Source organism: Macadamia integrifolia, chromosome 8 (assembly GCF_013358625.1).
Source record: "Macadamia integrifolia cultivar HAES 741 chromosome 8, SCU_Mint_v3, whole genome shotgun sequence".
Taxonomy (NCBI): Eukaryota; Viridiplantae; Streptophyta; class Magnoliopsida; order Proteales; family Proteaceae; genus Macadamia; species Macadamia integrifolia.
In genome coordinates, this window is record NC_056564.1 from 15,197,596 (window position 1) to 15,219,388 (window position 21,793).

Genomic DNA, 21,793 nt, shown 5'->3' on the forward strand with positions numbered 1-21,793 from the left:
AAGTGTCTGGGCCTCGGCTGAGACGAGCCTGGGTTTTCAAAACTCGGCCCAGCCTAGACCAGATGCACGGCACCCCTGTTACCCTCCAAAGGATGAAAATTTCATCATCCTACCGTGCACCCTTGGCCAAATACTTTGGGTTTTGGAGGACCCATCCTCGCAAATTGAGAACTAGAAGCCCCCAATCTCCGGGCGGGAGACTTTCACCGGCGAACGAAGAGCTGAGGAAACGCCGTCCGCCATGGTCAGGCGAGGAAGCAGAAGAATGATGAAAGAATAAAAGAAGTATCAAGAAAAAGAACTGACTAACCTGCAACAAGCTAAAAGGTAAGCCCTAAAATCCTTGTAAATCATCCCTCATCTCACTTTCTTCTTCATGAAATTCCATGGGTCAAAGCTGTTGTTCCTGGAATCTGGATTAGTTCAGTACGTATTTGTTACGCATATCCAATAATTCTACAAGAACCGACCAAAGCTTTATTGTAGAATTCATCACTTTTTTCCTCTTTTGGCTAAATATTCAAGGACTTGAAAAAAAAAACGAATTTATATAATGAACTTACGGGTCGATTCGCTCGGCTTTCCTGATTTAATGATAGAGGTTACGAGAAGGTATAAAAGTATTGACTTATTCTCTGCAGGTTCATTTTTTGTAATGGCAACGAAGATGTCTTTGTTACCCAAGTTTGCAAGGAATACCAAACTTCTGTCTCCAATTTGCTTAAGATCAAGATTTCTAGTTGTCACGGGCCTTCACAGGAATGCCTTTTCTTTCAGTTGGGAACTCTACCCTCAGCTTGTTTTTCGTGCCACTTCATCGTCTTCAGTCTACAGTTCCAAGTAAGCCTAGTACAGTGGAATGGTTAATTTCAAAATCTTTTCAACAGAATACGTTTTATTTTTATGATGGTTTAATTTTTTATGTTCATGTTAACTTTGCATCTGTTGCTTGGATATGGTAAGGATGCAATCTGATTGATGTGTTGTATTCTAATATGAATCTGTTACTCATTTCCTCATGTGGAAATTTATATACATATGTAACAGGAAGGTGTATGACTGTCTGCATATATATGATAATGTTATCAAGTTTGACATTATCGGCACACAAAAGTTGAAGGAGCATATGAAAAATCACTTACCATCAGAAGGAAAACCTAGAAGCATATGAGCAGTTTCAATCATTGAAGAACAGAAATAAATAATGAAGGATGTGAAGTGACCACTCCTCCACTAGATTAGCATAGGTTTTCGCAACGCTTCCTGAACAATAATGATGGGGATTGTCAATGATTTATCTGAATCAGGGATATTCAAGTATTATCTCTCCATTACAACATCAGAAAAGTCCTTGCCTAGTTCTTAGAAGGGATAATGCTGGGGGAGTTCATGAAATGAGAACATCTGAGTAGGAAGCATGTAACTCATTGATGGCATACCTTTATGTCTAAGGTTTTTGTAGATTATATGGGAATTGATGATTAAAAGCTGATTGAGAGGACTTAGACTATTTTGAGATATATTTTATACATCTGAAGGTGTGCTCCCTATGGTAGGATTAGATTGGGGAATCACTTAGGAACAAAAATGGTTGGAGAATATCAGAGGCAGAGGAAGTAAAAAATGTTAGTTCTGAGGTTGGCAAAGGCAAAACTCTAGGTCTGTATGGGTTCTTTGGCTTCATACATGAGTGCTCGGAGATTGTAGAAGTGTAAGTAATAATGATGTTAAAGGATTACTGGGAGAAGGGAAAAAAAAAAAAACTGCTGTATGAGGAATTATTAAAGGGGATACACAAATAATAGTAGTAATTCTTTACTCTTCAAAAAGGGTCATTACTCAGTGCTAGTCCTGCCTATGCTGGGTCTTGGGAGGGGTATTTTGGAGATGGTCCTAACCTTCTTCATTTTTTTGCGTACAGTGGCAGCTCTCAAGACTCAAACCTGGGCAATTTCCCTGGTTATCCAACTTGAATGGGTTAACTGACCATAGTTTCCGAAGTTACTGACCTGGTTGATCTTCTCAATTTGAAGAACTTGAAAACAACCATAACAACAACAACAAACTCAACCTTATCCCAACTTAATGGGATCGGCTACATGGATCCGTGTAAAATTTGAAGAAATTGACTAGGCAATAAATAAAGCAACTGAAGCACTTGAAAATTTGACTTGTGAATCGCACAGAAAATCCAAGTAACCATTCTTCATTCTCAACTCAATGACTAAAACACGTGAAACATTGTGCACCCTATGGTCATTTATACAGCTTTCCAGATTCTCTATTAGATTATCAACTCTTACAACTCAATAAAAAATTGAACCCTTTTTACTCTTTTTTATTATTATTTATCTCACACATTTGCTCTCCATTCCACAGCACCCCATTAAATATATCGTAATTAGTGATTGTAAATTGAATGGTTGAAGGAACACAAACACTCCCACCATTTGATCCATTATTTTCAGATATTTTTAGAGGACTTAGGTTTGCATCTATTGCCATAGGTATATTTCCTGTGAAGCAATATTATAGCCAGTGATTTTTAAGAACTAGATGATGCCTTTGGAGAAATTCCAAATTATCCCTTAACTATTTAGTTTGTCATGTAAACACTTTGCTACGAGTTTATGAACATCGGTAGATAACAAGTTGCTTGTATACATCTGTTTGTCATGAAAATAGGTCCTTAGTCACATACGAGCTGCTTCTAATTTCTTAATCTTTTGAAAAAATAATGGCTAAGGTGATATCCTAGAAGTCTCTGAAATGAATTACAGTTCTTAACTTTGTTCTCTGTGGGAAAAACACCAGATCTTTCTTATCAAAACTTGTGTGGATGTGTCATGAAAAGAGGTCCTTAGTCACTTATGAGCAACTTCTAACTTCTTAATCTTTTGAAAAATAATGGCTAAGGTGATATCCTAGAAGTCGCTGAAATGAATTACAATTCTTAACTCTGTTATCTGTAGGAAAAACACCGGAGCTTTCTTATCAGAAATTTTGTGGATGCATCGTTTGATGTTTCTGTTTTGATTTGATCAGGAGGGTGGTCTGGGCAGTTAGGAGCAGTATGGGTGGTGGTGGTGGCAGATTGGAACCTCCTTCCGAAAGTAGCAGCAATGGTGGAACCCGACTAGTTAGAGCAATTCAAGATTTCCGAATCAAATTAAATGCAAGAATTCAGGAATTGAAGCGAGGATTTCCAGTGAAGGTACTATTTTTCTTGGTGGGCTTCTATTGTGCAACTGCCTTTGCCACTGTCATAGGGCAAACAGGTGATTGGGACATTCTATCTGCTGGCTTGGCAGTGGTTGTTGTGGAGGGGATTGGGGCCCTCATGTATAGGTCTTCGTTTCCTTTCCTTGAAAAGATTAGGAGCCTGGTCACTATGTTTAATTATTGGAAGGCTGGGCTTTCCTTGGGTCTTTTCTTGGATGCATTTAAATATGAAATGGATAACATTCTCGAGCAATGTAATCCCTTCAATTTTGATATAGATGTGTTTTCCATATTCCTCTAACAATTCTTTTCTTTAAAAGTTGGTGCCAGTACTTTTCTGTGGCGTTGAGGATCTTGGGCTTACTGATAGTTGGGATTTGCTTAGGTGCATTAAGTGTTTGAGTTGTATGTGCTTGCCGAGATGCATGGGGATTGGGGGGCCATTCATATAGGTATGTGAGTCCTAAGAAGAGAGGATGTGTGGGGAATTAGTGGTTCAGTTAATAGGAGTTGTAAGGAGTTATAACTGGTTAGAAGTTGTGAAGTTATGCTGTGTATTTAAGCTACGTGGGAGTAGTGTTATGTTATTATTTGAAAGAGCAGTTGGTTTAACAGTTTGTGATACTGTAAATTAGCAGCAGGAAAGGGGACTTGGATAAACTTTGATAGTGTACATTTTCCCTCTAGAGAAACAAGGTGAGGCTTCCTCGTGAAATGAAAATCCTGCCCCTGTGAGTGAGCTCTCATTGGCCTCCACTGGACTAGGGGCCACACAGCTCGGCAATGAGTCTACTACCAGATCGTTCTTAGCCAGGTGGATAGCTCAACTAGATATTCACAACCTGATTACAGAGTGAAATCTTAATCAGGTTGGGTATTAGCTTCCAGCAGGCTTCCCCGGGTCAGTTCTTGAACTCAATGGATTTAGAACAACCCTAAGGGTCCAGCCAGCAGCAATTTCTATATCAATATTGAACCATGCCCAACTAGGGTTTCATTCATAGACTCCTCTGGGTTTAAGTTTATAAATCTGGTTCAGTTACTCCAAAGTCGAATAAAGATTAAACAGAGAGGGACTGATGCACTATCAAATCTGGCATGATTTGGGGATTAGGAAGTCATAGCCGGGTTACTCAAAATAAAAGACTCGACTCTCTTTGTTATCCTTAACTAGAATTAGGTTGACAGATATTCCATGAGAAGATACTGGTTTTAAAACATCTTAAGGTTATATGAACATCACATGTAATAGGCCACCACATACAACTCAATGATATTGTTTATTTATGATACCTATGGCTCGGTTTGGTTGCAATGGGAATTAAAGGGAAGGGAAGTGAAATTTTCAAACTTAAAAAAGAAATTTTTGTAATCATCACCCCATGTGATTAGATCACCAATTCAAAATCATTCCATATTTGATTATTAAATTTCACTTTACTTTGCATCCAAAATCCTTTGCTATAGCTCGTAAAATATGTCATTATAAAAAAATAATTAAAGTAAAAGGAAAATGCAGGATTACCCTGATGCCACTGGCACCAGTACATGATTCATACAGGAGGGACCTTGATTTTACTCTTATGAGACATTTGTGACTTCACTAGAAGTCTGCATAAAATTACTAGTAAAACACTATATAAAGTGCATAGAATTGGATCTTAACCTACTGAAAACCTAGCCAAATCAAAACAAGACTTCAGTCCGTGAGTTTTCGAGCTGCTATGCTTTAGTGGGATCGACGGTGCAACATCAACTCAGAAACCTGAGAGGTTCAAACAAAGAATTCCTCTGTACAAACCAAGTCCCCATTTGAATCCACTCCCGGAGTACCAATGCAAAAGCAAAGAATTTTTGAGATGGGAACAGATGCTATTGGAACACAAATTCAGATATCAAGAGGCTATAAGCAGATAAAATTTCATTAATGCTATACTGACACTGAAAAATAATAAAAGAAAAGCTTTTCAATGTGTTTCTGCCGGACTGCTTATTTTCAGTGAGAACAAAAAAAAAATTGCGGTTCCAGTGTCGAGATCTGCTGATTCAATACAGTAATTACCATACTTAAGTGGGAATATATGGATTGAATTCCTTTGTATTACGGTCATATTATTACATTGAAGCAATGAACGTTAAGATTTGTTAGAGGGAGATTGGTAGAATAGTTAGGAATATTTAGTTTTTTATTTATTTAATTATTGATAAGTTATTGTGTAATAGAATAGTGGGTGGTAGTTATTTATTATGTGTAAAAACATGGGAATGATGGAATGTGGTGTTACGGCTTTTCTTAGCCCTATATATTAGAAAAATAAATGAATGTAGATAGAGTGGAAAATCCCTAAATTATCTCAAATGAGATAAGATAGGCTTCCTCACCCTAAGCCGGACGCCATTGGCTTCATCATTAAGGCCAAACTCCTTCTCCTACCTTTTCTTCTATTTTTTCTATTTTTTTTTTTTTTTCTCTTCCTATTTTCTCTCATCTCCCTATTTGTGTACGTAACAAATGGTATCAGAGCTCAGGCACGGCGCCCACCAACGGATTCGTACATTTTCCCCCCTTGAGAAACGAGGCCATGGCTTCCTCGATTAAGCCAAGCGAAGATCACCGGCGGAAGCAACACTGCAATTCAATTCCTAAAAGAATGGTCTTGAGGGCAAGACCAATTTTAGGGGGATGGATTGTTACGATCGTATTATTACATTGAAGCCATGAATGGTTAAGATTTGTTAGAGGGAGACTAGTAGGATATTTAGGAATATTTAGTTATTTATTTATTTAGTTATTGATAAGTTATTGTGTAATGGAAGCGTGGGTGATAGTTATCTATTATGTGTAACGGCTTTTCACGTTTTCGAAAATAAAAACAAATTTTTTGGTGTTTGATAAACTTGTTTCTCGAAAAGTTTTTTTTCTTACATAATATCACTAAAAAACCCAATAGTATCACCCGATGCCCAAAAGGGAGAGAGGGTTTTGTTGCCTCTTTTTAGGTTTAAATAGTTTAGAGATTTATCGGGCATAACAACCTTTTTTTTTTCTCTTAAATTCGTTTCTAGAAATGACGAAACAAGTCCAACTTGTTTCGTCAAAGCCGTTTCTAGAATTGTAAATAAACATAAATTTTCATTTATGTTTCTAGAAATGGGTGAAATGGAATAACTTTATCAAATGCTTTTTCTGTTGTTTCTCCATTTCTGGGAACAAAAAAACACATAAATGACAGAAACTTAGGGCCCGTTTGATAACGTTTCTATATTTCCGTTTCTAGAAACAGAAACGGAATTGAAGGTATTTGATAAGTCATGTTTTTAGAAGTCGATGGTAACTAGTGAAAGAATTGCCACAAGTCGTTTCCAGAAACGGCGAAACAAGTTGAACTTGTTTCGCCTGGGTCGTTTCTTGAATCATAAATAAGTAAAAATTTCTATTTCTATTTCTAAAAATAAGTGAAACGGAACAGTTTTATCAAACGTTTTTTGCTCCGTTTCTGCTGTTTCTGGAAACAGAAACAGGAGAAATGCATTTCTTGAAACGTTATCCAGAAACGGCAGAAACGCGTTTCTTGAAACGTTATCAAACGGTGCCTAAGCAGTTGACCCTGAAGGCATTCTAGCATCAATGTTGGGCTATACATGCAGAAATATGAGGCAATCATGCCGGTTGTAGACTATCCGCTTGTCTAGAAGCAGGCCTTCAACAGTAAAATGATTCTCTGGAACTCTGATGCACTTAATCTAAGATCCTCATGCACTGCAGCATCAATGTTGGGCTATACATGCAGAAATATGAGGCAATCATGCCGGTTGTAGACTATCCGCTTGTCTAGAAGCAGGCCTTCAACAGTAAAATGATTCTCTGGAACTCTGATGCACTTAATCTAAGATCCTCATGCACTGCAGCATCAATGTTGGGCTATACATGCAGAAATATGAGGCAATCATGCCGGTTGTAGACTATCCGCTTGTCTAGAAGCAGGCCTTCAACAGTAAAATGATTCTCTGGAACTCTGATGCACTTAATCTAAGATCCTCCTGCACTGCAGCACAACACACACACACACACATACACATGTTGAGTTTCTAGTCTTCCAGAGAAATTGTTCTACTCTCATACCAGCCCAGAAACTTCAACCCGGATTCTTCTCTTGTGGATCAGGGTTTTTTTGGGACCCTAAAGAGTTGCCCACCCTTATCTTATTACTTGGTATTGCATCTTCTATTTCCCCAATAGCAACATACAAGCAACAGGTGAACAGCAATGTTTGATTCAAATTTAATCAGTAGTCATCATTAGAGTGACCATTTTAACCAACCAAAGATGACAGGGACTCCCAGTGACCCGTCTTATTTTTATTCTAATAGCTTTTTTATTTCTTGTTTTCATTCTACCTTTTATGCAGGTCCACTGGTTATTCATGTAGCTTTGAAAACCAGATTGAACCAGCTGCTTAAACCAATTTTGACCAAATCAGGCCTTTTTCCGGTTCAATCAAAATGCCCAAAACTATAATCAAACTGATCAAACCTTCGGAAAAAGGTAACCGGATACCTTTTAGGTTTGATGCGCAGTCTGGTTTTTAAACAATGGTTAGTAACATGATCAAGAGTTATAATAATCATAGAGAGGGATGAAAATCAATCTCAGAGAACTTGCCCAAACAGCAAGGAAACAACAGTAGTTGCTGTTACAGTATACATCATTTCTCAAGTATAAAAGGCAAGGCAATGAGCAAGTGTTACATTGTCAGCTGGATTTGTTATTACATGGCTGGGATATCTTTATCCAACAGCATAATGTCAAGTATAAAAGGCAAAGGCACTGAGCAAGTGTTACATTGTCAGCTGGGTTTGTTATTAAATGGCTGGAACATCTTTCTCCAACTGCAAACGGTGTAGTCAATCATGCACCAGGGCGTCCTCTCAAAAGACATGGCAGGGGCACTCAATCAAAATCTAGGATCAATGCCCTAACCCTAGCTACATCTACTGCTTCTCTTCTTTCTCTTGTTTCCAAATTTCCTTCATTTAACCATCAGCTGCATATAAAATTTGAGTCATTGACCTTAGAAAATAAATAAGGTAATGCTTTACATGCTTTTACAAGGAGAGCATGGATTCACACATGACTTTTTTTGGTAAGAATTCACATATGACTTGAGACATAAAGCATTCGAAGAAAAACCATGATGTGCCACTGTAGTATCATCGCCAACCTGTCAATGGTGTCACATGCATTTGTACATTTTAAGAGTTAAAATGAAGCTAAATTTTTCACCAGGCAGTTCCTACGGCAGATAAGCCTACAGTTTCATATATGTAAACAAGATGCTTGTTTTGCTATAAAATAAAAAGACATTAGGCTTAGATGGTTTTAAATTCTTTTTAACTTGATTAAATTAAGTCTTTTCCCAACTAAATGGGACAGCGGCGGAATACTTTTTACAATGTAATATCAGATATTGTAGACATAAGGAGAATTCTTTTTTCTTTTTTTTACACCCTAATCAAAAGCTTAAATATTTCTGTTTCTTCCGATGGATCGCTGAAACTATAATAAAATACCTTTAATCACTTATAGTTGTCTCTACATGATCATTAGTTATTAGGGGGAGGTATTTGTTGACCTTTGGAACTCAGAAAACACTACGTGATTTACAGAGCAATATAAACCACGGATCATTATCATTATATCGTGTATGGTAAATTTACCATTCCATGCCATACAGTTAAACAAGTAATGCAGGCCCCATCCAAAATTTCGTCCTATTTTGATACCTATTAGGCATGGGTTTTTAATTCTTTGGGTCTTATTTGTAATAGGGTGAATTATAAAACCCAAAAGTAGAGGTCCAAAAGGGTATTACAAAATTCATATTTAATTAGTAGTGGGGTCCATTAGATAGTGCAATTGGCTTTAGTTTAGCCATTAAAGATTCCTCTTTTCGTTAGTTGTGCTAGGGGCCTAGTTATTTAGAAGATTTAGGCTTCAAAAACTCTAATTAGTTTAGTATTTTTAAAACCTTGTTAATAAGTTTGTCTAGCTGCCTAGAGGTTTAAAACTTAGAAGATTTTGTTTTGTTTTGTTTTGTTATTGTTTTTATTTTTTTATAAATATGTAACTATTCACTATACAGATTAGAATTGATAAAGAAATTTGAATTGAAAGTGCGTGCGTTGAGGGCCTTGAGGCTTCCGTCCTATATCTTCTCTTTTTTTTCAACTTCTTCTCTCTTCCCTATCACAGGTTTCTGGAACATGAAAACCAGCAAGCTTTTAACCCTTGGTTTGTAAGGAAAATAATTAGATCTGGGGCTATGGAGCAACCAATTGGTTTGACTGGCTGCATCAACAAATACATCAGAATTTCATAAATTAAAATACTGAGGGATTGGAAAGAGCATACCTCAATGAAAATTGGGCGAACTTGTTTGAATATCTCATCTGCTGTTCCTACTGCATTTATCTGCATGCATTTTTTTATCAGGTATTGTAAAGCTGAAATAAATATTAACAACTTTAATTATATGATAAGTGATTAAGTGATGGCCAACAAGCCTGGATAGGGTTACTATGAAGTAATCAAATTCCACGAAAATGATAAAGCTAAATCCAAGATTAACAACGACTGGTAATTGCAACAGCCGATGTTTTGAAAACATGGAGCACTTGCCTTGTTTCCCTATCCAACAAGAATTCTTCTGTGAAAATAAAATGTTTGGCAAAAGGATTTAGAGAATACCTTGTAAACTTTTCCCTTCTCAGTGTAGTGTTTGATAACAGGAAGATTATATGCTGCAAACACTTGTAGACGTTTCTTGATTGTATCTATATTATCATCAACTCGACCCTAAGTTTTAAAGAACAAGTAGACTTAAAATCAGAGAATGATTAAACCTCTTAAGAGATTAGACGACAATCAGAAAATGAATGCATGTAACAACCTCATTGCGGCTAAGCACTCGTTTAACCATCTCATCTTCTGGACAGTCAAAGAAAAGCACCGTGTTTGGTTCCATACCCATCTGTAACAACCACAAATAAAAATACTCATAATACTTTGAACAAGGAGTATCATAAAACTAAAAGTGGCCTATTGCCTGATAACTAGGATAGAAATCTGTTTACATATGAAAATCAAGTTCACAATTGCTGGATTCAAGAATATTAAATGCCGTAAGAAATTTTGAATTCAAAAGTAGCACATTGAAAAGAGAAAACTGTACATATGAATGCATGAACATTATGCCTTTATCTTGAATTAAAAACACGCCCCATGTATTGGGACCAATACCTCTTAAAAAAACTGGGAGGGAATCAGGCTCCGACGGTTAGGCTATTGACTGTAAAAATTTTAGGTTGGTGTCTTGCTTTCAAAATGCTGCATATTTGCCATGTATTGTCACAATACTTCATAGATGGACTCTTGTTTACTCACACATCTTATTGCATTGGTTGGAAGTTCATTCTTCCATGAGGTTAAGAAAGCTTTTAATATTCCAGAAGTGCAGTTAAGATTGGAAGGTGGAGCCATTGTAGTCATAAACAATTATACAATTTATGTAGTTAATTGTCCTTGACTGATTGTTAATTCTCAAGATGAGCAAATTCTTGAGAGAGAGAGAGAGAGAGAGAGGGTCAGGGGGAATGCTTGGAAAAATAATAAATACAGTAACAAAGCATAAGTTTATCAGCTCTCATTCATACAGGTTGTTTAACTCACAATTTATTCAAACACAATTTAGATTATGACTCACAATTTGTTCAAATGCAATGCGATTCTCCTCACATCGTGGGAAACCATCAATGAGAAATTTATGGTTATCACTTGATTCAATCTCCTTCTGAATTAGTTTCACTGTCATTTCAGAAGGAACAATATTCCCTTCCTTAATTGTGTCAAGGATCATTGCACTGTAACCAAAACCTCAATCATCATCAAAGAAACTTAGAGCAACTTAAAATTTGAAGGTCAGTAAAAGACCCTAAAGCGAGATGAAATGCGACAATTTAATACCCATTTTCACTATTAGAAGATATTTCCTTCCTTAGCAAATCTCCAGCACTAAGGTGTTTGTATCCAAAGGTCTCCACAATTTTTGCACATTGTGTACCTTTTCCACTACCAGGACCACCTGAAAACATAGGACAGAATGAATTTAATAATAATTTACAGAATTTAATTGAGAGGGGTACATAACTAATAGTTCAAACTACCAAATTTCAGAAATGGTTCAAGCAAATGCAATTTTGGTACTATAACAAAATCATAACCTACTCGACTTGTTCCCCACCCCCCCCCCCAAAAAAAATAAAAAAACCTCCCTTTATTCGTCAAACATAAAGGGTAAATGTCATGGGTTACAAAATGAAGCAAAATTCAAATGGAAAATCAATATTGCAAATTTGATATACAACTCCAAGGAAGAAAATTTAATAAAAATTCTGTAACTTAATTTGTTTCAAGATTTATTTTTCTATGGATATGAAAGATATATTCCACAAAATATGGAAGGAGCTCTTATAAATTTCCTTACAAGTTAGCATCAAGCAATTGATTGGTTCTTTTCAATCAGAAGGACCAGGTTCTTATTCCAACCAAGTGTAACAACTTTCTAATCAAGTCTATTCAGATGCTTGAAAATCCAAAGAAACTATCATCGTGCTGTTTTTATCTAAAAGATATATTCCAATCCAAAAATAACCCACTTAATAAGAACCAAAAAAAAAAACTCTATTGAAACAAGAGATTTAGTGAAAAAAATAAATGAATCAACAAAGGAGAAAGCCCATACACAAACATATAAACCTCATCTCACAACTGTACGGGGTGGCTGCATGAAAATTCTTCCACCATCCACTCTGTCAAGGGTTGTATCCTCTCTAAAGTCGCAATTTATCATGTGTTTCCTTGCTAACTCAACTTACATCCATTCTTCTCCAACTGTCATTCTTTAGGTTTGCAACTTCCATCAAGTTAATTTTTCTTTCTAAGGCAGTCATTGTTCCTCAATACACATGACTAAACCATCTCAGTTGAGTTCCCTACAAGCTTTCACCCATTAGGGCTTCACCTATGTTCCCATCTTGGAATTATGTCTAATCTTAAACTTTCTATTCAAGTCATCTACATTAAAATCTTTATTCTGACTGCAATCATTTTTGTGGAGGTGTCACTAATTGATTGCCGAACATTCTTCTCCAAAAAACATGGATCTCACTGTCTTATAAACTTCCTTTGAATTTGATCGGTATACTGATAACACAACACTTTACCAGCAATTCTCGAAAAATTTCCCTATTAAATTTTTCTTTTTAGCTATTTCGCACACTGAATGATGCTTGCCATCAACTCATACTGAAAGTTATTAAATAAAAAGGGTTCATTCCAATATTTAAGAAGAGCCACAGTAAACTAATAACAGTAACTGATGCCTCCAAATCCCTTGATCGCAAATGAGATAAATGCTTAACGTCAAACAAAGCCTTGACAGGGTTTACCGGTTTACAGTTAAAACACAATATGAGAAATAAAGAGTCGGTATAAGGAAATTAGATAAGTGAATAGAATAAAATACACTGATTCTAAGAGGCACACACCCCTGGCAGGAGGCAAGCCTCAATGCATGAACTATGACGTTAGGTGGTTGGAGCCTCTAAGGTTGCTTTGATGCCATCTAAAACACCAATCCTGAGTAACAAAGTGCAGGCTATAGATAAAAAAATTGAACTTGAGTCATCAAACAACATGTCCTGCTCACCTAAGACAAAAGTTATGAGTGGGGTCTTCGCTTCAGAGGCAAATCCACAATTGGCCTACATTCGAAAGGGAAAATATCTCATTTACATGAAATCCATAGGAAAAAAAATATATACATTTTCTAAACTCGTCCTTTAATGAAAAACAAGGAAACTGTAGGATTCACTGTGGCTAAACTAATATAAGAACTAACAGGCCACATAGGTCCAAATTTTACACTATATGAGGAAATAAACAAGAAGTAACAAGTTAAATTAATAGAACAATCGGTCCTTGGGAACATAATACTGAACAAAACAATTAAAACATCAGGAATAGCATGGCCAAGTTTTAAATGCAGTTAAATTACTTGCTCAAGCTTTGATTTTCATCCAACCAACATGTAGAATCTCATCAGACTTCTTTAGATTATCTCCACCACAATAAGTTATCTAAATCCCTCAAAGCCTGGAAATAAATAAGAAAAAAGCCCCAATAAGTACCGGATGCATGATGTCTATGGTGAAAGCTTCCCAAACTCTCAATCTACATATGCCCTGCATTAAATTCACAAACGAATAACTAATAGCTTTATACAAGTAAGCAGATTTCCATGTCAACAAAAAATCTTAAAAAAAAAAAAAAAAAAAAAAAAAAAAAAAAAAAAAACACTTTTGGATTCAGAATCATATTGAAGCATACAGAGACACAGACATACCACATCATGTAACAAAAGCGGTCAAGAAATTAATCTACAAAGATCTTTTAAGAGTGTCAACCTTTTCTTGTAATCTTTAGTAATATTTACATACTTACCCAGAGACCTGAGTATTCAAAAAGAAGTAAATCATTTCTATATCTAAATGCCTGTGGCAAAAAGATTATTGTGGACTCTCCATTGATTAACATCAAAATTTATGCAGTGTATGCCAGACCTAGGGGTACATGTCTTAAGAGATAAGAATATTCCAATATAAATGTTCCGTTCTAAGCACATGGAAAATCTCAAAATGGTGCCCAATTCAAACATAAACTAACTAAGGAAAAAACAAAGGCTGGCCTTTTTTCTGCATCTATTTTGCCAAATTTGATACTTTTAAAGAAAATAAAAACAAATCTATCATACCCCTCCATCATATTCTTATCAATTTCCCCTCCTTTTTGTAACAAAACCCCAGTGATCTCCCGGCTGGCTGATGAAGGAGCCCACATCTCGTAGTCAAATAAATAAGAGATTTTCTACCCTCAGTCCTAGAGTAGATTAAGAAATTCAGTTTTTTGGATGTTTATGCATCAACTACTCCTAGGAGCCGCACTATGCTTAATATTTCTATTGGAAATCCTGCCATTTCTTTCGAAAACAGGCAAAATCACAACTAGATACACTCTACTGTTGATGCTCCAGAATGCTTCTTGTAAGTTCAACAACACTATTTATTTATTTATTTTCTTTCTTACGATTTATTATGCAACAAACTTATGACTCTATGATCAAGAATTTAAACAGAAGCAGCTTGTTACAGTCCGTTGCTGCAAATTTGTGATTAATACTCTTGAAAATGATCATGATGATGGCTCTAAACGATTAGGAAGTGCACGTGCATGTAGTACATTCAAAAGGTCAAATACTGATAATCAAAGGAGACTCTGCCTCTTGATGCAGTGAATTCTGAGAGTCCAATCCTAAAAAGCTTGAGTTCCATTAGGAACGTACAGGTCATGGGGTGGTCGGGATAACGGCCATCCCATTCACATATGATGACAGTACTGTATCAAATTTGAACTTGCCCAAATCCTCAAATGTGGGTAAGGGCATCCTCATTTGCATCTCTCTTAACATTGATAGTGCACTTATGTCGAGTTTGACAGAACCTCAAATTTCATGAGAACCATATCCTTTACAAATATTAAAATGAATCAGCTTTATTACTAGAAAGAATAAAATGAGGATATATCATCTTTCTTGATAAAACCTCAAGTTGCGCAGAGCCCACTAATCCTTTGAAGTGTAAGATCTCAAAGAACGAAAACTGGGATCTTATATTACGCTTTAAGTCATGTGATTCGAAGTTTATTCTTCATCTAGTGAAACATTAATGGATCAACGTAACGAACATTAGATCTCAAACTTCTTGCAGTAAAACAAGCTCAAAACGCTTAATTAAAGAAGGGAAAAAGTAATAGATGGTAAGTAATCCGCACCTGTTGAAGAGCAGACGATTTGGTCGGAGAAAGGAGAGGAGAAAGAAGGGGAGCGATGCGCCTCCACATCTATCTAGCTCTTGGAACTCTGGCTTCTGCTTTGGCTTCTGCGCTTTGCGACCTGGTTCAGCTCAGCTTTCTAAGAGACGTTTTCTCAAACATAGTTCGAGCAAAGAAACTCTATAGAGAGGGTTGTTGTTTCGAGCTACAGTCACGAGTCATCATCACGTTGGCATGGGCGATTGGGCGGAACCGGAACGTGAAAATGAGAACCATAAAAAGACGTGGCATTTCGCGTGGGCTTTTTAAGATCACACTTCTTCCGGTTAACAGTTCAGATAATTCTCGCACAGGCTTTTCAGTTTCCGTTTCGAACTCGAACCCCATCCGATAAATCGGCCCCTCTCAACTCCCACTGCAACACTTGGCCGGCGCCGGCGGCTTTCAAGGTGGATTTGTATCCTGCGACTCCCAAAGACCACACAAACATGGTTCCGATTTCCGAAACAGCTTTTGGAAATCAAGAAATCGGAAATATGAATTGTTTGAATCGGTTTAAGCCTAATCCAAGAATCTCGTCACATGGTCCAACTGACTCTCACATCCATAAAACGTTTTTTTTTTTTTCGGTAGAAACATCCATAAAACGTTTAATTAAGCCTAATCCAACTCCTGACTATTTAATCCGGTTAGTCACATCAGTGTCTTGCGGGAATCAGTGCCCATCAGAAGTGGGACCTGGATCCTCTATTGCATGATTTGCATCTACTCCGTGGATATCAATAGATTCTCATCAGATGGCTAAAAGGATCGCAAAAGAACACAGAACGCACAGCTAGCCCCAGGACAGAAGCGTTAACCAGAATTAATTTTAAGAATTTTATCAAAAAAACAATAATAATAATTTGAAGCCTCAATTATCCATCGATTATCAGATTTATATCAGGTTACCTCCGGAAAGAAGGTTTCAGATTAAACATTTAGAATCGGTATCAGCATTGATCGATCTCGACCCCAATTCCATCTTCTCAAATTTTAGTGTAAATCTATAGTCTGTTAATATCCAACGGTTTAGCTTATAACCTTGGAAAGAGTCGGGATCCTCTCCAACATGTTCGACGCTTAATATTGAGCGACTAGTTGGATCCGAATACAAACCCCAATGATCCTAAATTCCAATTCCTTGTAAGGGTCTCTCCACTGAAACTTGATTAGACTTTTTGGTTAAAGGTCATTATAACGCTATGCATCTTTTATGGGCCTGTTTGATAATTTTTCTATCATTTTTGTTTCAAGAAAAGGTAGAAACATAAATTTTCGTTTTTAGAAACAAAAACGGAACTGAAGGTGTTTGATAAATCATGTTTCTGAAAATCGATAGTAACTAGCGAAAGAATGACCACGAGTCATTTCTATAAATTTTACCTGAGTCGTTTCTTAAACCATAAATGGATAAAAATTTCAATTTCAATTTATAAAAACAAGTGAAACGAAACAATTTTATCAAACATTTTTTGTTCTATTTCTGTAATTTCTAAACACAAAAAGGGTAAAAACGAGTTTCTCGAAATGATATCAAAGTGGCCATATCTTAGATCATTAATGATGTGACGTGAGATAGTTGGCCATTAATTGTTCCAAATTTTCTATACCCAGCAGATCATTGGTGGATGGCCGACCAGTTTATCATATCATATTGCAATAACCAAGGAAATCATTTTTGCCTATTAGCTCAACACTTGTCATTGATAGCCTCCTTACACTTCCAACAGAAAAAGAAAGAAGACTAACTTCCTTACACGCAACTGGATCCAATGTATTCAACCTTCTATTTGTATTTTTGTCTTTTTGTCTTCCTTTTTTTTTTTTTCTTTTGGTAGAAAGTAGAAACCTTCTATTTGTAGCAGACTACACTTTTGAGCAAATATGAATCCGTTCGACTTTATTGGATCAAAGATGATATTCAAAGATATAGATGGAAGGTTGAGATGTGCCACTTGATAGTCTATTAAAGTCAGTATTTGCTCTCTTAATTGCAATCACATTCATCCCTTATAACACTTTGGAATTGTGTTTATTGTGTTTAGGTCACACTAGATGTTAAGGGTGTCGAAAAAGCCTAGTTGGCTGAATCCATCCTAGCTCATCTTGAGCCTGAACAGCGAGTTGAGATTTCAGTCCATAGGGTGAGTTAGGATTGAAAGTTTCTAGACCGAGACTGGGTTGGGTTGGGCTTAGGTTGAGGTCTCAACCCAACCCTACATATTAAGTACATAATAATATAAATATGTTAATAATTATAAATGTGTACTTATAGAAAAAGATCTGCAAAAAATCTTTTGTTTTCCACAATCTACATATAAACAAAAATATTGGTCTTTGGCCTTTACAATGTATCAAGATCAAGCAACCAAGTATAACAAAAAAAAAAATAAATAAATAACCAATAGTACTAAGAGGGGCTATTCTGATTAGGTTAAGCCCGGCCCAATCAAAGTCCATTAGGGCTGGGTTGGATTGGGCTAATTTTGACAGGGTTGGGCTCGGGCTGGGTTGAACTAGGATTGAGTTAAGAGACCTTAGGATTGTGCTAGGGTTTTAAAAAACTCAACCCAACTCGACCCATTAACACCCCCACTAAATGCTATGCAATCATCAAGAACGGGAAAACAGTACTAGTTTCTAACAAGAATATAGGCAGCATAACAGTAAATAGATACAAATGAGTATGTTGCCCCTCAAGGTACCCCATTAAATGGGCCCTTTGTAGAGAGTAGTGACTCATTGCCACATGGCCCCGAGTCCAAGCCCATAAGAGAATGCCTTAAAAGCCCGTAAAAATGAAATATTGGTTTTATTACTAAGTCCAAAACCGGCCCAAGAGTGATCTTAAAAGAATATATGGGCTCGGCCATATACAACACGCCGTGCCCCATGGAATGGGCCCATTGTAGAGAGTAGCGACTGCTAACCACATGGACACGAGTCCAAGCCCATAAGATAACGCCTAAAGCCTGTAGAAATAAAAATATCGGCTTAAGTTTGACTATGTGCAAAACAGGCCCAAAAAGTTACCATAGATCTGACCATAAAATTTCAGCGACATTGGTCAGTTATGATATTATCTCGTAACTGACTAGAGTTTGGATACATTGTTCTTACAATCACCTGGTTATACATGTGAATATTTGTCTCATTTTCTGTCGTTACAAGGGTGAAAATGAGTATATATGAAAACAAAAAGGATAGATTTTAGATACTCACATATACAACCAAGTGATCATGCAAGCAAAAACTCCAAATTCTAATTGACTAGTAAAACGTTAACAATTATGTTGGATGATTGATTAACTATCATTATGGCAGATTTTTAAAACAATGAGGGGAAAACTTTCCCACATTGCGGATGTAGGAGGACCACCCACGCCACGTTAATGGCATTGCATAGGACAGTATCATGATTAGAGACCATAATGATTTGGGAGAAGAGAGAAAATAGATAAGCCAAAACCTTTTGAGAGGCTGTACGTTAAGCAAACAATGTGAGGATCGATTCTTTTAACTATAATTTTTTAACGTGGAATACCCTTGAACTTTTCTGTATTAGGGTCTAAATTTTCGGCTCTTCTAAATATTTCATATAGATTTTTTTTTCTTTTGTTTTTGGGTGGGGGGTAAACAAATAGTTCTTATAGATTAATCCTTCATTTAATGTTACATTAGATTTTCATTTATTATAAATGCGGCATTGGGGATATTTTACATTTGGTGACTTACTTTATTTCTTGTAATTTTCTGTATGTGTTTAAAGATATCAACTAGCTTCTAGTCAGGAAGTCGGTGTCAAGCGGTTGGGCCTAGTCAGGCTTGGCCAATTTTGGGGGCTGTATTGTAAACAGCCATTTAGCTAAACGGGCTTAGCTAGTGTGGGTATGGTATTGTTGATAATTGGGCCAGTTGGTCTCGGGCTTTAATCGACCTGCCATAAATGGGTTTTAATTAGGCTACGACATATTTAACTTTAAATGGGCTTTAAATGAACCTCTTTAAAATTGGTTTATTAAATAGGCTTTAAGAAAAATACCAATAAAATGAGGTAGAGATGGACATAACAGCTAAGTTACGAGGTACTCGGTTTTTAACCAACGGAACTCAAATCAATTAAACTATGTCTGCATAACTCAAGTTTAGCAAGTTCATATCAATTAAACTATACCTGAAAAAGATGAATGTTCAGACAACAATCACCACCATTTCAACTGTATATATCACAATAACTTTAGAACTAAATATAAGTAGTCTTAAAAAAATAAAAAATAAAAAAGAAATACAAGTAGTATTAAAGGGGTCAGGTTAGATTGGACTTAAAGGAATCAATTCAAATTAAGCTTATAAATGTGTCGGGTCTAGAATTAATGCCCGTATTAGGAAGTATGGTTGAAATTCTATTCTTTAATTGATAGTCTTATGTCTTATCAATTAAGAGTTTGACACTTGAGGTACAATAGAGACATGTCACCATTCAAGAAAAAAGAACGAAGGAAACGAAGAGTATGCTTTACTTCGTTAGTGGAAACGCTCCCACCGTGTGAATTCCGAAACCAAGCTATTGGATTGACTACAAAAGTAGTTGGACATTAATAAGGACTTTAGAAAAGTTGTTCCCATGAGAAAATTTGAGTCAATCTAAGCTTCCACAACCACGATAACACCTCAATGACATTTTGTCGAACATGGAGGCCTCAGTTTTCAACATAAAGCCGTCCACGACTTTACAAGCTTCTCGCTAAGGTTGTAAAACAGACGGTCCCATGCCATAGCGACAGTGAAAGGCATGATACAAGTAAGACGAGAGAAAATAAATAAATAAATATATAAAATACAAAGAGTAAACTAGTCTATGGACAAGCTTCTAGCTCAGTGGTAGAATGTCTGTCGGACCTTCTTACCCTGAATTTGATTCTTCTCCATCTTATCTCATATCATTTATGGGGTGTAAGAAACTAAGAACCACCTAGAGGATCAAGGTTCTCTTAAGCACAAAAATCCATTTGTTCTTTTTCTTCTTACAATACGCTTTCACATTGAGTGGATTCCATATGTAGATCAGACACCGTACAAGAATGATTCATGTACAAGTACTTGACCCAAGCTCTTTTTCTAGTCCTTCATGAGTCCCATATCTGGCTCAATATGGATCTCTTATCTTGCACAAAGAAAAAATATTTTAATGCACTTGACCCTTTTGATTGCATCATCGGAAATGTATTTAAACCTTTGTAAATATGGGATCGGAATTAACCTATCTAAGTGGTTCAAGTTGAGAAACAACCTTTTGAGAAATAGAGGTAATATGCTACCTATATTATGATCATTCCTATACCATACAATGATTGGAACCTCGTAGACCAGATAAATCCTTTCTTTTATGCACTCCATCAATTTTCTTTTCGCCCTTCCCACTTTAAATGGAAATTTTTATTTTCTATTTTTTCCTTTTGGCCACTAATTCATCCATTAAACTGTTTATATCATAATTTGGTGGAATGAAGTCAATGAACCACTAGTATGGCTTTACCCAAAAAAAAAAAAAAACAACTAGTATGGTGGCTTACAGTGAATATGGCCTACCCTGAAAGAAAATGCTACAAGAATTAAGTTTGACACGACTAGGTTACTTCCTGATTCGAATAATACAATCAAGTATATCCAATATTCAGTTCAAACTTCAAAACTTCAACTTGCACTAATCTTACATATATTATAGTGCTATAAAGTACATGTATCCCTTAGAAAATATCATAAAATCTAAGTTCCCAATATTCTGTTCAGATTAAATTTATATCTCCAGCAATATTTTTTATATAAATATTATTATTTTTCCTTATAATTAGGAAAGATTCCCAAGATGTAATTGAGGGATACTTAAAAAATGTAGCAAGTACTAGAGATGCCTTCTTCAATTGTAGAGCCCCAATTGTACTAGTATGTTTATGGCTGGCCTAGCTTTTAAGTCTAATCTCTAGAGATGGATTTTTAAGCTTTTATTACTGTCTCATTTGTATTTTACCTCATGAAAACTAATAGGGTTGGTAATCTCTTATCTAGATGTTGTGATTTTAGTTAAGTTACTTGTAACTTATTTAACATAATAAAGTTCCATAATTTTTTTCCTCCTCCAGCCCCTATAAAGATAAATAAGGAAAAATCTGATTAAACACAAGTTGATGATTTTAACCCTTTCCCTCTCCCAAAACAAAAAAAATGATGTTTTTGTCATTCTAACCGTAAGAATTGACCATGATTTATCTAAATGTATTTTCTACTATGTATTGGGTTTTTCCCATGTTTTTTAAATGGTCCCTTCTCTTTAAATATTTTTAATATTTCTCAATCAATTTTCAAACCCTCATACTGACACTTAGTTTAATAAAATAGAATATAAATATTGACAAATGAAGTTTTTTATTTTTATGACTACATAAGGAGTTATAGTTTTATGAATAAGAATCCTGAGCCTTCATCCAAGTATGAATACCTTCATTTAATATAATATTTTAGTGTAAAAACTCTCAAATATAGAATCTTCTGCCAAATTTCTTAGGAAATGAAATTGTAATACAA

At 35.9% G+C, this 21,793-nt stretch overlaps 2 protein-coding genes across 2 annotated transcripts; one reads left to right on the forward strand and one right to left on the reverse strand.

The window, feature by feature from the left end:
- The first annotated feature begins 45 nt into the window (after window positions 1-45).
- Window positions 46-3,526, forward strand: LOC122086199 (ycf20-like protein). The gene is made up of 3 exons (XM_042654931.1): window positions 46-327; window positions 642-840; window positions 3,046-3,526. The coding sequence occupies exons 2-3, from the start codon at window positions 656-658 to the stop codon at window positions 3,521-3,523; spliced, it is 663 nt and encodes a 220-aa protein (XP_042510865.1). The 5' UTR covers window positions 46-327; window positions 642-655; the 3' UTR covers window positions 3,524-3,526.
- A 4,334-nt stretch (window positions 3,527-7,860) lies between these two features.
- On the reverse strand, window positions 7,861-15,719 carry LOC122085810 (UMP-CMP kinase-like). Its single transcript, XM_042654396.1, has 9 exons — window positions 15,170-15,719; window positions 13,471-13,524; window positions 12,990-13,044; window positions 11,246-11,363; window positions 10,986-11,142; window positions 10,173-10,253; window positions 9,971-10,078; window positions 9,635-9,694; window positions 7,861-8,267 (listed from the first exon to the last, which is right to left on the reverse strand). The coding sequence occupies exons 1-9, from the start codon at window positions 15,236-15,238 to the stop codon at window positions 8,253-8,255; spliced, it is 717 nt and encodes a 238-aa protein (XP_042510330.1). The 5' UTR covers window positions 15,239-15,719; the 3' UTR covers window positions 7,861-8,252.
- Between the last annotated feature and the right edge of the window lie 6,074 nt (window positions 15,720-21,793).

What these genes read in the sequence shown, in the direction of transcription:
- LOC122086199 (XM_042654931.1), top strand. Translation starts at nt 656, where the DNA reads ATGGCAACGAAGATGTCTTTGTTACCCAAGTTTGCAAGGAATACCAAA. An exon ending in TCTTCAGTCTACAGTTCCAA is followed by an intron (nt 841 to 3,045) that starts GTAAGCCTAGTA and finishes TGATTTGATCAG; the next exon opens with GAGGGTGGTCTGGGCAGTTA.
- LOC122085810 (XM_042654396.1), bottom strand. Translation starts at nt 15,238, where the DNA reads ATGTGGAGGCGCATCGCTCCCCTTCTTTCTCCTCTCCTTTCTCCGACC. An exon ending in ACTCATAACTTTTGTCTTAG is followed by an intron (nt 11,364 to 12,989) that starts GTGAGCAGGACA and finishes CTATGTTTTCAG; the next exon opens with GTGGTCCTGGTAGTGGAAAA. An exon ending in GCATTGCATTTGAACAAATT is followed by an intron (nt 10,254 to 10,985) that starts GTGAGTCATAAT and finishes TGGTTGTTACAG; the next exon opens with ATGGGTATGGAACCAAACAC.